The sequence below is a fragment of the Saccoglossus kowalevskii genome, chromosome 7 (assembly GCF_978046115.1).
Source record: "Saccoglossus kowalevskii chromosome 7, keSacKowa6.1, whole genome shotgun sequence".
Classification (NCBI taxonomy): Eukaryota; Metazoa; Hemichordata; class Enteropneusta; family Harrimaniidae; genus Saccoglossus; species Saccoglossus kowalevskii.
Window position 1 is genome coordinate 24871523 of NC_140647.1, and position 18032 is coordinate 24889554.

At 36.1% G+C, this 18032-nt stretch overlaps 3 protein-coding genes across 3 annotated transcripts; 2 read left to right on the forward strand and 1 right to left on the reverse strand.

Moving 5' to 3' along the window:
* On the forward strand, positions 1-957 carry LOC102809572 (mu-type opioid receptor-like). Its single transcript, XM_006821022.1, has one exon. The coding sequence runs from the start codon at positions 1-3 to the stop codon at positions 955-957; it is 957 nt and encodes a 318-aa protein (XP_006821085.1).
* Positions 958-6484: 5527 nt separating this feature from the next.
* Positions 6485-7549, forward strand: LOC102809690 (melanin-concentrating hormone receptor 1-like). The gene has a single exon (XM_006821023.1). The coding sequence runs from the start codon at positions 6485-6487 to the stop codon at positions 7547-7549; it is 1065 nt and encodes a 354-aa protein (XP_006821086.1).
* A 3884-nt stretch (positions 7550-11433) lies between these two features.
* Positions 11434-14560, reverse strand: LOC144359184 (uncharacterized). Its single transcript, XM_078012385.1, has 4 exons — positions 13569-14560; positions 13291-13398; positions 11991-12180; positions 11434-11811 (listed from the first exon to the last, which is right to left on the reverse strand). The coding sequence occupies exons 1-4, from the start codon at positions 14558-14560 to the stop codon at positions 11434-11436; spliced, it is 1668 nt and encodes a 555-aa protein (XP_077868511.1).
* Positions 14561-18032: the final 3472 nt, after the last annotated feature.

The window sequence follows — 18032 nt, forward strand, 5'->3', positions numbered from 1 at the left end:
ATGAACAATACCACTATTGATGCCGCCACTGAAACAGGTCGCGTCGACTTCATCGGCGTTATTTATTGTATCATTGCAGTGCTCGGTATCATTGGTAACTCTCTAGTCTGTGTCATATTTGGACGAAATCGCAAGAAATTCCACTCATTGACTCATTATTTTATTCGTCACCAATCTTTCATTGATCTCATCAGCTCGTGTGTGTTTCTTGTGACGCAAATTGTATATGTACATAACCCAGGCGTACTTGGCGGGGTGGTCGGTGTACTGTACTGCAAAATGTGGTATTCGCGGGCTCTGCTATGGGGGTTTATGACGACATCTAGTGCCAATTTAGTTGTCTTGACGATCGAGAGGTACATCAGCGTAGCCCATCCAGTTTTTCATCGCAACAAATTCACTGTCAATAAGGCAATTCTTGTAATGGTGCTAGCTTGGGTGTACGGTCACTTCCCCCATGTAGTTTACGGAACATGGTCTTTTAACAGCAGCGACGGTGAATGCGTTGCTATGAAAACAACCCGTGCCTTCCGAGTCTACACCGGCATCACGTTCTTCGTCTGTCTGTATCTGCTGCCAATCGTCACCATGACTATATGCTACATCAAAATATGGATGGTATTGCGAGTGAAAACCAATCCTAGTGACGAACATGTCGACAACAGGACGAAAAAGATGGAAAGAATTCGAAGAAATGTTATCAAAATGTTACTGATTGTTGTCATCTCGTTTGTGATATGTTGGTCGCCGAATATATTCTATGTTAGTGTGTTCCATCTTATTTTGGACAACTACGTGGACTTTGAGAGCGAATTCTACAAATTCACCGCTATGATTACTTTTTGTAACATGTGTATTAATCCTTTTATTTATGCCGCGAAGTACGAGGAGTTCCAAAAAGAGTTGAAATTTTGTTGTAGAAATCATAACATCCTGACCAATAGCGTGAGCATGTAACACAAATTTACATATTCATTTACATATATTTAATTTGCATACATGCTAATATAATTATGTGTTTTAACGACGTGGATATAAACTGTATATGGCAACACATACTCCCGCCTCCGCATTTTAATTATACAATCAATTATACATATATAATGTAATTAGTGTATTAAATTGTATTTTATTCATTCAACTAATCATTTAAATTGATTGAGTTATAAATCATTGTATTTTTTTTCTCCAGTGCGTGTGGTGTCGGGTCATGTATTGTTCACTCCATCATTCAGATCATTAGTAGTTTAAATATAGCAAAGGTAATCTAACTGAGACTTTGCATACCCTCACGGGACTATTTCGTTACAAATGAAGACGCGTGGGTATGCTTGTAGATCCACAGTTAATTATATTGCGATTCGTGATCTCAAATATAATATAAATATAATGATAATTGAGATCACTGTAGAATACCGATATAAATTATGGTAATGACAACGTAGTAGCATGCAATGCAGTATTTCAGATGACATACGTCGTTATAGATGGCAGCATTTTATGGTGTACCTAGTATACGGCAAGTATAGAAACACGCTCAATATAGCAGTATACTGTTAAGCCCAAAACACATATACACAAAATAAATATTTTAAATTGAACCCAATAGCACACCATTATATTGGTAATCACACAAATAATTTTTAGAAATTTTGTTATGTGTACTGTCAAACTATACTATAAGAAATCTAAAAATTGTGCCGAACCCATAAATTACGATACATTCACTATTACACACATTAATATAATAATAATAATAATAATAATAATAATAATAATAATTTACTTATTTACTAACCGATCCATAGCGCATGACATAAAAACTACAACTGTAACATAGAAAGAATAATATAATCATTACTATTGTTCAATTTCTTTACATGTTTTGGTAGGGCATTCCGTAAATATGGTCCGCATACAGCAAATGCCCTATCACCGCATGCTTCTAGACGTGACATTGGAACTGCAAGTAGGTTTAAAGATTTTGTACAAAAATGACCTTGTAAACTAAAAACAATAATGTATATACAAACCGATCCTTTGCTGGAAGAGAGTTAGAGAAGAAAGTGCAATATGGTCATATTTTCTTTTCTTCAAAACATTTTTTAGTTGCTGCATTCTGTTCCCTCTGCAATTTAGATAATTAGACATTCGGTGTACCATGATACAATAAAGTATTACAGTAATCCAGCCTCGATCCCACAAGAGTATGAACAATACTCTCGGTAGTTTTTGTTGCAGATGATAAAATTACGATATTGTTACCTGAATAATATGGCTTGCCATATTCAAATGTTTATCAAATACCACTTCCATTTCAGGAAAATCAACTTTAATTTCTTAATTTTCTGTGGCATGACAAATACTAAAATATCTGTTTACTCAAGTTTTAGTTTATTGCAAAACATTCAATCTTTCAATTAACTGACATAATCTTAAGATTAGTTAGAGCTAAGTCACGATCATATACTGAGTTTGGTTGAAATGTATAACTGGGTATCATTAGCATGGAGGTGATTGATAGTCCATGATGTTCTATAATACTACAAAGTGGGAAAGTATACATGCTAAACAAAAGCACCTAACCCCGACGAACACCATATTTTAACATTTTCATTGGGGATGTTTGTATAGTACCTCTTACAAGCTACTCAGACCATGTCAAGTGATAACGAATCACTTTTAAATACACTCGCATGGACATCCTCATGCGGTACATTGTTAGTAGGAAAAGAAACAAAGATGTGTTTTTTTCTCTCTTTGCCGTGCACACATCGAGATATTTTTATCTGTTTTATGGGTCGGATTAATACACACAATTTCATCAATATTTTTCAATGCAAATATGCACAGCTATGTTTATTTTAAGTTGTCTATGCATGAATGATCAAACTGATACTTATAGTCTGGTCTTCATATCCTTGATTGCTTATTGAGAAATGAATGAATAATAAATTGGTAGTATTAAAAGCCCAAATCAATTTCCTAATTTTAATCAGATGGAAATAATATATTAATTTTCGAATGTTGTTTGAATGGCGAATTAATAACATCCACATTATGCGTTCACATCTCCTAATAAAAACTAATAGACATGCGACATAGCTGTGCTCAGCAAATTTTAATTGAATTATTGCAGTCTATACACGACAACGAAAGCCTTGAAGGCTTACAAGTTATAATGACGCTGTTTTTTTAAATATATTTGTGAATTAGTATTAGATGTACAGTACAATTCCCTCTGAAGGCTGCCACAGATGACGCTATTCACACGTATAGTAATTACACTTCACCAATGTGAGCACGCCTCTGAATATATATATATAACTGTAATTCATTGTTATATTTATTTATCATCAGTTTACAATGGAACAGTTCAATAACTTGAAATCAAACATATGATATACTACATGGTTAAAATAGCGACATTTATAAACCTGGATATCAATGCATACAACCATAGACCTTAGAAAGAGAGGGACAGGCAACTGGATTATAAAACAAAGGATTTCACGACATCCGGCGTGCAACGTGGGTTACTACAGTTATAAACAAATGACCAAGCTAAGGAAGCCGTATGTCGTCACTCACAATCAATCGGCCGCGCAGTTTGCAACACGTCTTTCAGTGTTTGTGCTCATTACATTGAATTTTTAATTTCAATACAAGATCCATTTTTTGTACTGGTTATTAGGTGACACTTAATATATGTAGAGTTACAATTCGTTTTTTTGACAAATGGTTGAATAATACTTATCCTGCGACTGGCACATTTTCGCCCGTTTTCGGGAAAATAAAAACACTTGTTGTTTGCATTATCGTATTTTCACTTAAATCATACTATTTTCAATGATACTCGCGTATTTTAGTTTTGCTAGTCTATATTTTAAAATCGTAATTCTGAAATTTTCGAACTGTCTGAAAGGCCGTCTGGACAGACAGGACTCGTCCAGATTGTTTTTAGATCGCTGTATTTTTCTCTTTCTAAGGTCTATGATACAACATAGTACATACGTGATATTAGGTGTTTCTCAAAACGAGAATGAGCTCATCATCCAACAGTCTCATTTTGAATTTGATGGTCTCGATCACACAAATGACATCGTTGTTTTCTGATATCCTAGTTTTTATCCATAAGCTCGCTCATATCTGCAATTAAATTGTTTAAAAGTACAAGTTGTTCTTCCTTGATTTCAAATTCGGCATACTAAACTACATTAGTTCATATATTACATTATGCGAATAAGTAATGTAATACCCTGTCGCATACGACTTGTTTACCACTTCCGTGTGACTGAGAATGTTCTAGAACCGTACTGTGTCTGGGTGGAATTTTTAGAAACTGGTTGAATAGGTAATGGAACATTCTAGAAATTTGTAGTAAGTTCCAGACTCATTATGTATGCTGATGTAATGGTCTATTTATAGACAGTGTGGGTATATATAGGGGAGTTGTTCAGCACTGAGTTCAGATCGGAGATCTCGTTGAATTGTGTTGGAGTTTAAGTATTTAGTTATTGGAGTTTTGGAGTTTTACCGAGTTATTGTACTTGATGTTTGCAGAGTATAATAATACCAGTACCAGTCGAAACCTCATCTTTTGACTCCGTGTTCGTATGTTATCATCGCCGCCAGGGAAGTCTTTATGTCACTGTTGCCATTTTGGTATTTGTACCATCACACCTGTACTATACCAATTACGGTAATATTACGTTGCGTGTGACATACCCATACGTTGGATAACAATATTACTGTAATGGCAAGAAAAAAATTTGCAATATTGAATCATTTTTTTTTTGTAATGTTAATCATATTAATATTTAAAGTAAACTTGTTTAGATATTAAATTTAATATACCGAATTCGCACTGTAATCTAAATTTGATTTGCATATATCACTGAAATATAATTAGAATATAGGTAATTAAGCATCGATCGTTTTTTACCATTTTGCGACAGAATACTGCTTCATTTGTTTTATGGATTCAGGATTAGTCTCTCCAAGTTCTAACATTATTTCCGGTTCGAATATATTTTGCATTCGTAATACATAGATATAAACGTAGACTAATACGTGTATTTGTTGACTAGGTAGCGTAACGTTCAGTACTGGTACCGTACATATGATAAGAGGTACGACATCATGGGCGGATTTAGAGGGTGGCGAGGGGACCGCGGCCCCCCTATTTTTAACAATCAAGAACAGGGCTTCGAGCCATCGGCGCTCGCGAACTTGGCCATCGGCCAACTTATCGGCCCCCCTATTCCAGAATCCTAGATCCGCCCCTGGACATTTAAAGACATATCATTCGATATTCGATTATATACAAATTTTAATACAATATTGTAATAATTACACCCTTATCATTTATGGATATTCTGTTGTGCTCTTATAACAACATATTATTTTGATCCGTGTTTTTTTTCAATAAAAATATGAAGTATGAAGATGAATACGTATAATAGTGAAAAATCAAGTGCAATATACGTTAATTCCCTTACGTTAATTGTATATATTCTTATTTTCTATTGATTATTTGGTTGGCCGAAACACGCCACGGATTTATCGCAATATTATCTTCTCTCTCTCGAAAGTAATCATCGGAATACATATGTACAAGTGCAGTAATTACATTACGCTAGAAGCCTGCTCAAAAAAAATCTAATATTAGCGTGAACGAAATTGGCTTCACCAGGAAAGTGTTTTTCGAGAAAATGTTGGTTAAAAGTCGGTAAATGTAGTGAAGACATCGCTTATCTCGTTTATTTGCGCGATGAAACATTTACGTGTCGCACCGGATAAAGCACTTCCTTTGTTTTGAATTACTTTTTAAAACATGGGTTTTTGAAAGAGATTGAGATTTAACTAAGCTTTTACCAATTTTCCAATGTGCACTCAGTGGACTGCCCACGAAGGAGATGCAGTTGCATAAATTCTAGCACAAAACCAAATCAGAAAAAAATATGTTACAGTGAAAGCCACCGAGATTTTGTCATCACGATTGATGTTGTAATATTGAAAACAACTGATTACCTACTTTGTTTCAAAATTATGCACCGATATATGTACACATATAAATAATGCAAATACGTCTGGAGACAAAAGTCTGCAGATAATCAACATTATTTTGAAACAAAGTTAGTAATCAGTTGTTCTGATCGTACAACTTCGAAAGCAATCGAAATAATAAAATCTTGGTGTTTTCCACCGTAACTACTATTTGCTGGCCAAATTTCATGTCACGTGACATCTATCAATACTTATCAGCCCGGGATATTCACGGACCTGTGCATTTAGCATGTAGACCACGATCATGTGACCAAAACCAGCCAATCGTACAATTGAAAAAAAATATATATGTTTTTTTATGATATGAACACATGTTGCATATTTGTTTTTTCTAAACCTTATGGGATCAGTATATGTGCATTGCGACCGTAACATCACTGCTAACTAATAACTTCGCTTTACTGAATTCTTAAACATGGCAACCATCAACAGGAGCACCACCACGGCTGAGGCGTACACTGTTAACTACACATATTTTAAGAATACTGCTGCTACTGTAACACAAGACAACGTGCTGGTCGGCGTTTATTGCAGTATTGCAATCATTGGCATTCTAGGTAACGGTATGGTCTGTTTGATATTCAGTCGAAAACGGAAGAAATTCCACTCTCTGACTCACCTGTTCATACTACACCAATCTACTATCGATCTTATCAGTTCATCCACTTTCCTGTTAGTCCAAATTCCAAGCTTGAACACGCCGAGCTCACCGAGTGGGATTACAGGAGAACTCTATTGTATGCTGTGGTACTCGCGCACGTTGTTATGGTGTTTCATGTCTTCATCCACTGCCAACTTGGTTGCCTTGACGATTGAGCGATGGTTGGGCGTCGCTTACCCCATATGGCATCGCAATAAATTCACGTTTATCAAAGCTGTTGTGGTTATGATTTTAACCTGGGTGTATGGGGCTGTGGTACAGCTGACGTACGGGATCGGAGCATACAGCAGTTGCGAAGGACAGTGCGTCTCCCTATTTCCGAGCACCGCGTATCGAATATTTATCGGAATTGAATTCTTCACCTTGTTGTACGCCCTACCGATTGCCGTCATGACCACGTGTTACATTAAAATATGGTCGGTTTTTCGGATGCAAATTCAGCCTGGTACAACGGACGACAACAAAAGCGAGAAGTTCAACAGAGTGGCGAGAATTCGAAAAAATATAATCAAAACTCTGCTGATTGTAGTTATCACGTTCATCATTTGTTGGACTCCCAATACCTTGTACATGAGCGTGTTTCATCTCATCTTCGGTTACGATGCCAACTTTAATGGATATCTTTATAAATTCACAGCAGTATTAACATTCTGTAATATGTGTATTAATCCTTTTGTTTACGCCGCAAAGTACGAGGAATTTCAGAAAGAATTGACCATTTTATTTTGTAGCAGGAGAAGAGGTACCATCCGTGCTGATGAAACTAACTCTGCGTCAATCTCAAACGGGAATTTGAGCAAGAATCAACGCAGCACCTAAATCAATTTATTTTAAACAATTTGTTATTGATATGCTAACACGCAAAATATTTCACACCTCAACATATATCTAGTTTCCTGCATCTTGTGAATCTCACCTAATGACAAATGTTCACTGTCAGTTACTAATCACTCAAAAAAATCTTTTCTCACATATCCGTTATCAGCACATGATCTGTATACAGAAATGTCTGTTTAATGTCATTTATCGTTTATGATAACGATTTGTGATTGTATTTCAATTTAAACTTAACTGAATGATGTATTCGCACATACCTGTTAGTGTTCAAACATTTCCATACCGCAAGTAGTGTTCACACTCTGTTACCTTATCAACCGTAATGTGTGTTAGTTTACTCACTGTCTTCAAATAATTTACTATTCATATACCCACATTGTAATTTTACTGCCTAGTCTTCCACGTGTTCATTCTCTTTCAATTTAAATTAAAGTAAATTTCTAGTACGAAATAGATAACCGATAGAAAATACATTACATGGCGAATGCAGAACGTATCTAGAGAATTGGTACCATGTGTGAATACATCCTACTGCACACGTAGTATCCCTCACTCAAACTCAGTCATCAATCAGTGCGTAACTAATAAATAAATATATATTTATATATATTTATATATATATATATAGTATTTAGCTGGATATAATTTATAATTCAGTGTTTGAATTATATTTCATTATTCTCTATCGCCATCGTGTAATAAAACAATTCTAAATTTCAGAGCATAGATTTACTGCAAAACTACTGCATCAGATGAACTAAAACATTGAATTATTAAATATTCACCCATGAATAATGATAGATTACGTAATGTAAAATAGAGACATTGTACTCTTTATCATAATAACATATCTAGCATACGTTTGCTATTATTCATGTTCCATACGTATTTAAATGGTAATTTATGGTGAGGATTCTTATATTATTTTTTAACAATTCAAAGATGAATTCTCGGTGCACTCATCCGCTGAATGTTGAAATCAAATCTGTATTTATCATATTCCCCCGAATAACATGTGGGAAATTAAACATTGTGAATAATACATTAAACACATCTTATATGTCGATTAATGAGTAATTGAGTAAGACTTGGAATTATCTTATTTTTGTATAGATAACATGAGTCAATGTATTCTCAATTTAAAGTCTACTGAAACCAAAATAATCCATTTGAGTTCCCCTGTTAATATACAGGGATGCCTAATTTAATTTCAATTATTTCTGAAATAATTGTATCTGGACCGCAAACCCCGGTGACAATGTATTTTTAATGTATTGTATAATAGATACTTATGATGAATAACAATTGATAACTGCTAAACAGGGAATGAGCATAACATATACTAATGAGTTGTGTTAAATTATGTATAGGCATATATTGAATAAGGTAATTCCAATTGAGATATAGGCATATATCGAATAAGGTAATTCCAATTGAGATATAGGCATATATCGAATAAGGTAATTCCAATTGAGATATAGGCATATATCGAATAAGGTAATTCCGATTGAGATATAGGCATATATCGAATAAGGTAATTCCAATTGACATATAGGCACATATCAAATAAGGTAATTCCAATAGAGATATAGGCATATATCAAATAAGATATTTCCAATATAGATGTAGTCAATTACTGAGTGTGTCATTTATTTTGCATGCTGATAACCTATTCATTAGCTTATGTTGATCCGTACATACAATCTGAAATTGACATCGACTGACAGTCTCTAAAGATTCTAAAATTTTATAGGCGACTTTTCTGTAATTCTAAAAATTCCTTGCTTTACAAAGAAGTACATTCAATGTTGATTGCGTTGTATTACAATGACTAAATATTTCACAATAGTGTCCTTCATGGTATAACGAAAACATCAAAAAGCAGATGCTCATTGTCTGGCTTAAAGCACTGAGTCATATTCGATATAGGCTCCACATGCGACGTATAACTGCATGTAAAAATGTTTACATGAAATGAACAGATAACATTATTTTAATCGCAACCAAGAATATTCCCAGCATGTATTTGAAAGCTCATTAAGTACAATGAAAATATGTGTTGAGCTATGAGTAGAAAGGGTCATACAGGCATTATATTTACTCAAAATATAGGATTATTGTCATTTGGGTAAAAATGATTAAAATAATAACAAAAAACGTAATGTTAAAATTTATTTAATAATATTAATTATGTATTCAAATTAAGTTACGGTTGTGTATTTTATTTATAATGAACACAGAGGTGACGTCATGATAACTCACGATACACAAGATGTATTAAATAGTAAGCTGATTGAAATGTGAAGAATTTAATATTTTGTAATTGTTGTGATAAATAACTATTCAAAATAACTAGACATTTCTATATTTATATTTTATTTATATTTATCATATTCATCGGTTCAAACAGCATTTTATTTATTTACTACTTGTATTTCCTTTTACGGCAGATGTTTTCTAAAGTATATATAAGCATGTGATCTTCAATAGATATTTGCAAGAAATTTGGTGATCTTGAATGAAAGTTTGTGATCTTCCCCAGCCCTACCATTGATTGAATGATTACCACGATCACCATGATAATTTCAACTGCATTCTCATTACTAGCCGCACATCTCTTGAATTAGAGATATGGGAGAAGCAATACAAATATTCACATAATGCTTAAATAATATACGTAACCATGTTTCTAAAACAAGGTGCCAATGTATGCTCATAATATGTACTTGTTACAAACTGCAGACTGACTTTGAATTGTAATAATATTTACAGATTAAATTGATTGTAACATTATTATTTTTACTCAAATCGCTTTAATTTATCGATATTGCTATTTTAGGTTGTCCATTCCAGTGGAATCAGTTAATATGAGGCTCAATATTCTGACGATGGTCATTCATTGCTTATACCCACAATGTATTCATCTTCTGCTGGTACAATTCCAACTTTTTTTATTCTGAATGAGCTAGTGCAGTCGGTGTGTTTTCTATGAGGTGCACGCAAGGAATGTTTGTCTACCAAAATAGCCGCCAATTTTCCATAGTAACATTGCGTCCTGCATAAAAGGTATTTGATGAATACCCAAGGGCGTTCTTTGAAAGCAGTACGGAAGTAAGTTTAGATAGTGTTACTGTCATGCATACGAGATGCCAACATGACTATTGACTATGTTGCCGAGTGCTCGATCGATCCATCCATCAAACCGCAAGACCACGTACGAGTTAGATAACATTGAACGAATAACTTTAATTGATCAAGAAGGAGAAGGGATTAAATACAATCTGTTTACAAATCTAGAATTTTCTGCCCATTAATGAAACATTAAACTGCTAGCGCAAAATGTATGAGAAAATTACAGAAAGAATGATTTCAGATTTTACTTAGCCTTTGAATAAACAATTACTGGAAATTCTACTTACAATGAGTTTGCATCTGAAACACATAGGCTCCAAAGCTGGCCCAGGCTTATACTAGGGATATAGCCATTTCCCTAGCGCCCCATACAAAAAGCAAAACTTGGCTCTTCACAAGACCCCAGCAAGTGGTTGTCTAAGAACAACCTTCCAGGACTGTGTTCTGAGTGAGACTAACTTGAATTTGCTTTCAGTGCACACCACGAGGAAACAGAAACAAAGAAATTTGCATAATAACAGTACAGCTGGGCGACCTGTCCTCAACCCAAGCCCTAACTAATTCTTTGTTTAAAACAATAGCATCTGAAGTGGTATACACTGCAGGTAACTAATTATCGATACTAGATTATAATGTGACAATTAAGCCCCCCGTTTTTGTGAATGTGTTTACGCATTCAAAGATATTTACACATTATAATATACCTCCATCTTATACCTTGCCTTAATGGAATATTAATAGACAAGATTTTGTGGCTGATATGCTTCTGCATAAGTAATCGGCCCCAACATTCGAAAGGGCTGCAATGCCAGCGCCCATCTCATTATCCTCCCATTTGCCACCTTAGATTTACGAAGACATGTTAATGGCTGGTGATCTGTCTGTACCACAAATTCTTTACCATATAAATACGACTGGAACTTTTGCACTGCCCAGACCATCGCCAAACATTCCCGTTCCATCACCGAATACCTCGTTTGACATCCATTCAATTTCTTCCTTGCATAAGCTATGGGAAACATTTCTCCACCGATTTTTTGTAACAAAACTGCTCCGACACCTGTATCTGATGCGTCTGTGCGCAATGTAAATTCCTTGTTTAGATCAGGCAGCTGAAGTATGGGGAAGTTAACCAACTTACCTTTGAGTGTGGAAAAAGCATGTTCCTGAGCATCACCCCCACTGAATTACGTTAGGCTTCCCCTTTCTAGTACAGTCAGTTAGAGGGGTAGCCACTGCCGCAAAGTCTGGAATGAATTTCCTATAAAATCCAACTAGTGAATGATCTTACCTGAGTCTTTGTTGAAGGTCTCTGAGCCTCTAATACAGCTTGAATTTTATCCGGCTTGGGCTTAACAATGCCATGACCTACTATGTGACCCAAAAATTCGACTTCATCATATCCTAAGAAACACTTCAAATTAGCACTGCGAAGACGCTTGAACACTTTCTCAGTTGCCTGGACATGCTCACTGCAAGTCCTTGTATGGATAAGATATTATTATCAATATAAATATGTACATTACTAATACCTTTAAGGAGCCGTCTCATTATATGACTGAACGTTGCCCCCGCATTTACAAGCCCAAATGGCATCATATCAAAATGATATAAACCATTATGTGTAATAATTGCGGTAAGGGGTTTTGATTCCTCAGACATAGGAATCTGCCAGTAACCTTTACTTAAATCGACCTTATTAAAGTAATGATCTTTTGCTAACTGGGTAAATATCTCCTCTTGATCTGGAACTGGCTCAGCATCAAATACTGTAATCTGATTTACTTTCCTCATATCGCAACACAACCTGAGAGATTTGTCAGATTTAGTGATGACTACCAAAGGACATGCATAAGGACTATTACTTGGTGAAATTATACCCATTCGTAACATATTTACTATTTCTTTCTGAACTTCTGCTTTCAATGCATATGGTATAGGATATGGCCTGCTTCTAATAGGCTCTGTCTCTCTTACCTGTATTGTATGTTTTCCTAAGGTAGTCTTACCAGGGATATCTGTCAGCACATCACGGAATTCTTCTAGAATTTGCTTGACGTCCTTAACCACGTACTCAGCTTTAAACTAAGGTGTACATCTTTTATGCTTTCTTTGCTTACTATGGGAGGAAGATACAATAAGTTCTCATTTGAAAAAGTTTTCAATTCGGATAGACCTACCTCTTCCTGACATTCTTCCTCAACTACAGATACACAAGCCACGTCATAAATATCACCACGATACTCGACTAGGGATGCAGTAACTTCTGATCGATGATGATACTTCTTGAGCAAATTAGCATGAAAGGTTTTGCGGGTATGACCCAAATCTATTTTGTAGTTTAAGCTACTTACTTTCTGTGTAATGGGAAATGGGCCTTTCCATTGTAATAGTAGTTTATTATTACTTGTTGGCAGGAGCAGAAGTACCTCGTCTCCGACCTTAAAGTTCCTTACCTTTGCCTTCTTATTATAATAAGATCAATATCGTGAGACAGATTTTGTCAAAGCCTCCCGAGCAAACTGGCAGGTTCGCTCCAAATGTTCTCTCAAGTCCAACACATACTGATATACACTCTTGGTTTCACTTACTTGTGTTTCACCATCCATATCTCTTCGAGTATCATCATTGGACCACGAACGATGTGCCCAAATATAAGTTCAAATGGGGCAAATCCTGTACTTTCTTGAGGAACTTCTCTATATGCAAATAAAAGTGGATGAATATATCGGTCCCAGTCTTTCGGTCTTTCTTCACACATTTCCTTGAGCATAGCTTTAAGGGTCCCATTGAATTTCTCTACTAAACCATTACACATAGCATGGTATGGGGTTGTAGTAAGTCGTTTTATAGAAAGCAACCTACTTACCTCCTTATGACATCAGATACAAATTGAGATCCTTGGTCAGTCAGTATTTCCCTTGGAATGCCTATCCGAGAATACATACCTAACAATGCTTCCGCAACTACTTCTGTCCCAATTGTTTTCAATACCTTAGCATCTGGATAATGGGTTGCAAAATCGACCAAGACCAAAATGTATTTATGACCCCTATCAGTGGCAAATTCCACAGCGACTCTCCTAAATGGTTCTTCAATAATAGGAATATGACCTAAGGGGACTTTTGTTACTCTACCTTTAGGAATGGTACGTTGGCATATGTCACAGGACTGACAATATCTCTTGACATCTGCTTGTATGCCTGGCCAGAAGAAATTTGTCAAGATTTTACTAGATGTTTTCTTGGCCCCTAAATGACCTCCTAAAATTGACTCATGAGCTACCTTCAATACATATTTACGGTAATCGTTGGGTACCACAATCTGTCGGAATGTATTCCCCAAATCGATTTGTGGGGACTGGTACTCTCTGTACAATATTCCCTTTACAGTGATGTACCTACAAGCACTTCCATTTTTACTTACCTTTGCTTCTCCTGCTTTAGCCAATTGATGCAGTTTGGCCAACGAGACATCTGTCTGTTGCTTTTTTCGTAACATCTCTGGAGTCACTTCACCTATCTGAGAACATACCTTAAGTTCCTGCAATGGTTTCTTAAACCATTCCTTCTGGCTGCGCGTCTGCACGGCAGCTACAGTCTGGGTTTCGGTTTCAGAATCACATTCTGACTTGCCCTTTTCAACCTGCTCTAGTCTCTGGGACCCCTCCCAGTTTGTATCTGGATCCATAGGTTCTCGCATGCCAGGTATGTTTCCAAGGATTAAATCATACACTGGGTTATCCATACACAGTGCTGAAACAAAACCTACAAAAAATGGTGTATCTATATGTATACGAGCAACTGGAAATTGTTTTACTGTACCATCAATTAACACACAGGATTTAATCTCTCCAGTCATTTGATTTTCTCCACATATTTAGATTTAACCACTGAGCTGTTGCAAACAGCTGATAACACAGGCAATTGGTGTCTACAATCTAAGGTGAGAAAACCTTTACGAAATGCTTGATCTAGGTGTGGGTCAGGTTTTATCATTAGAAACCCACCAATATCATCTTGTGTCTTACCTGAAATGGGTTTATCTTCGTGTTTGTTCATCATCTCTGTTAGAAAGGCATAAGTTTTCTTCTGTCTACAATCTCGTGTAAAGTGACCTCGTCTGCTACATATATAACAATTATAGTTACTGTTACCTTTGTTCTGGTTCACATAGCTTTTTGACGGTGTCACCTTATCACTCTGCGGTGGCTTTGGCTTATCTACACCTTTCTGATGACTGTGGGATTTGGCCTTAATACTTGTACCTTTAAAATGGCCTGGATGCCAACCCCCATGCGCTTCCACATATCTATCGGCATATTTAGCCATCTCTTTGATGCTAGTAGGCTTTCTCTCTTTCAAAAAGGTAGCATGATCTTTAGTGCAACACTGTACGAATTGTTCCCGAAGTATGATATCCTGAAATTGTTTAAAATCATTTACCTGTTCTATTTCTAACATTTTTGTAAATAATTGTCGAGCCTTGTGACAAATTTAGTTCCAGTTTCATTTTGCATTGGTCTAATATTTCTAAATTTCTGTCGAAATCCTTCGCCTGTAAGATGGTAATCAGCCAACACTGCTCTCTTAACCTTGTCATAGTTAGAGGCATCTTCAGGCGACAAAGTAGAATACTTGAATAATGCCCCTCCCTCCAAAAGAGCCCCTAAATTTGTACCCCACTCGGTGACCTTATCCCAGTTTTGAGCAGTACAATTAGCATACAATTCAAACCTATGGAGATATGCATCAATGTCGTTCCTTTCCTGATTAAAGGGGGTAGTTTGGGAGCTTTACCTTTATTTAAATAATTTTGGGCATCCACTCTATTCTCTGCCTTAACTTGCTTTGCTTGTTCGATCTGCAGCTGGAGCTCGAGTTGGATAGCTTTTACGGTTTCTATTTTTTCTCGAGATTCCAGCTCAAATTGTCTGGCTTTTTTTGTTTCTATTCTTTCTTCAACCCTCAGTTTCCTTTCCTCTGCTCTTTGTTTCTGCAAAGCAATTTGCTCCTTCTCTATCCATGTCTTTAATTCGGGTCCCCTTAAATCAAGCTTTTGACCTAATTTAATTAACTTTTCGAGCTCTAATTGACTGGCAACCATGCTCAACCAAATGACAAGTGATGACAGTAAACCAAGCTGTACCAATTAAAGGACTTTATAGCCAATACAATTTCTGATTAGAATAAAGCTGTAGCCCACGGAGTAGCTAGGTAGTGCCTACATCTCCGTATGTCGACCAAATTACGGGATATTGATATCTGGCAAAAACCACACAAAATAGAACGAGCTCAACTTACCACTCGGCGCCAAATCAGCTGTTTCTGTGCACCAGACGAGATGTCCAAATAAACTCTTTGCTATGCATGTGGAGTTCGCACTGTAAGGAAACAATCAAGAAAAAAGCCCTAACGAATAAACGTATCAATAAATATGCTGGTTATATGGTCAGGATGGATGGGATCAAACTCCCAGACGAGCCCCCAAACAATTGTCATGCATACGAGATGCCAACAATTTTGACTATGGTGCCTAGCGTTCGATCCATCCACCAAGTGACAGTTACACACCTTCTTTATTTTGTTCATACCAGGTAAGTCTTCTTACTAGTGACTTTGTACATTGAACCAGGAACCATTTCCTTTATAGTTCGTAATGAAGACGCAATGATATTTTATTTTGAATTCAAGTGTTCGTTTCCACTATTTGTTACAAGCATGTTAAGATCGAGAAGATGCTGCTCTAAGTCTGCGTCAATGCAATAAATGAACTCAAACAAACCATATTTAATAGTGAAGGTAGTATGCTGTTGGCTTTGTAGAGAACGTCTATTTTTTTAAAACAATATTAACACTGCTAATACACACATGGTATCCATGTTCAGTTTCTGGTGTAGACCTTCGATTACGAATATGGCGGGTGTCACATGTGAGACATGTGAGAATGTTCTGCTCACTATTTACGAATACCTGGTAGCACATCATATAATACCATGAGGTCCATGTTACTTAGTTGTGGCGTTGAACGACTTTGCTCCAACTCGACTATGTCATTTTGACGTTAGACAAACCCCTCATCGCCTGAGGGTATGGTTAACGTTCGGTGATCGTCGCGCTGCCCAGTTTCAGTTTGTACTCGATCGATCTGCGCAACAGTCAAAGTCGCCATCTTTGTTTATTGACCCCCATATTTCTCGCGCATGCGTGGCGCGACGACTACCGCCCTTTAACGGAGAAGGTGTATGAAACGTGTGTATTTCCATCTAGGTCACTAGCAGCTGCAGCTTTAATTGTGCTTGTGTAGCGAGACGTCCCCTACTGTATTATTTGCTATATTTTTAATGACTCACAATTTTATCAAACAACCCGAATGAATATAATTCTTATGAAATATGTTATCAGAGCAAACATCAAGCTAACTTGCCCCGGTAAATTGCGCCCGTCCTCTAATAGAAAACCTAGTAGGCGTCGGCGATGGCGCAACTCGCACGATCATGCCATGCTGGACGTTAACACTAGATTTCGTGACAGCGACGAAAATAATCAAAAGTTCGTGCTAAACGTTGACAATTTAAATAAGTATATGATATATCACCCAGGATTTTATAATTTATTGTTGAATTGTATTTGTAAATTGTAATTGGATGCGTGATTTACTTCACACATAAATAGTGAGATATCGTTGTGAACAATTACGAAACCACGTTACTTTCGTTATAGGTTCATGTCCCTAATTTGGCTCGCTAAATAACAATAGCCAATGTTACCAATGCATCCCAGAAACTGTAAATATATAGACTGCTCCAAAAATACACCTATTCCTTAATTGCATGCAAATAAATTGACGTTAATAGGTGTTGACGAAAGGCGAGCATTTATGCAAATGTTTTGAATACGAACTCACTAATTACGATTACCGTAAATTATTCCTCTTATTCAAGGTAGCGACGGAGAAAAACGAAAAATATACAATTTAAACAAATCCATGATTATGTAACATTATATTGAATATTTATCGATACATCTAGTGCGTAATTTTAGTTTATTTTCTAAAACCCAGTAGTGGTAAACATTTTACATTACATTGACGAGGTGACGGACTAATGACAAGGAATTTAATTGACATGCTGCCCTTATATAAACGAGTTGCGACATTTTGTTCAGCAATTATATAAAACATCACTTTCATAAACACAAAATATATTCGAATGATGCTGTTTTACCTAAAAAAGGTGATAGATTAAAAAATAGATGTCCTACTCTCAATTTCCCGGCTATATTATTTTTAGAGCACTGGAGAGGGTATCCTTTAGACAAACACACCTACACTG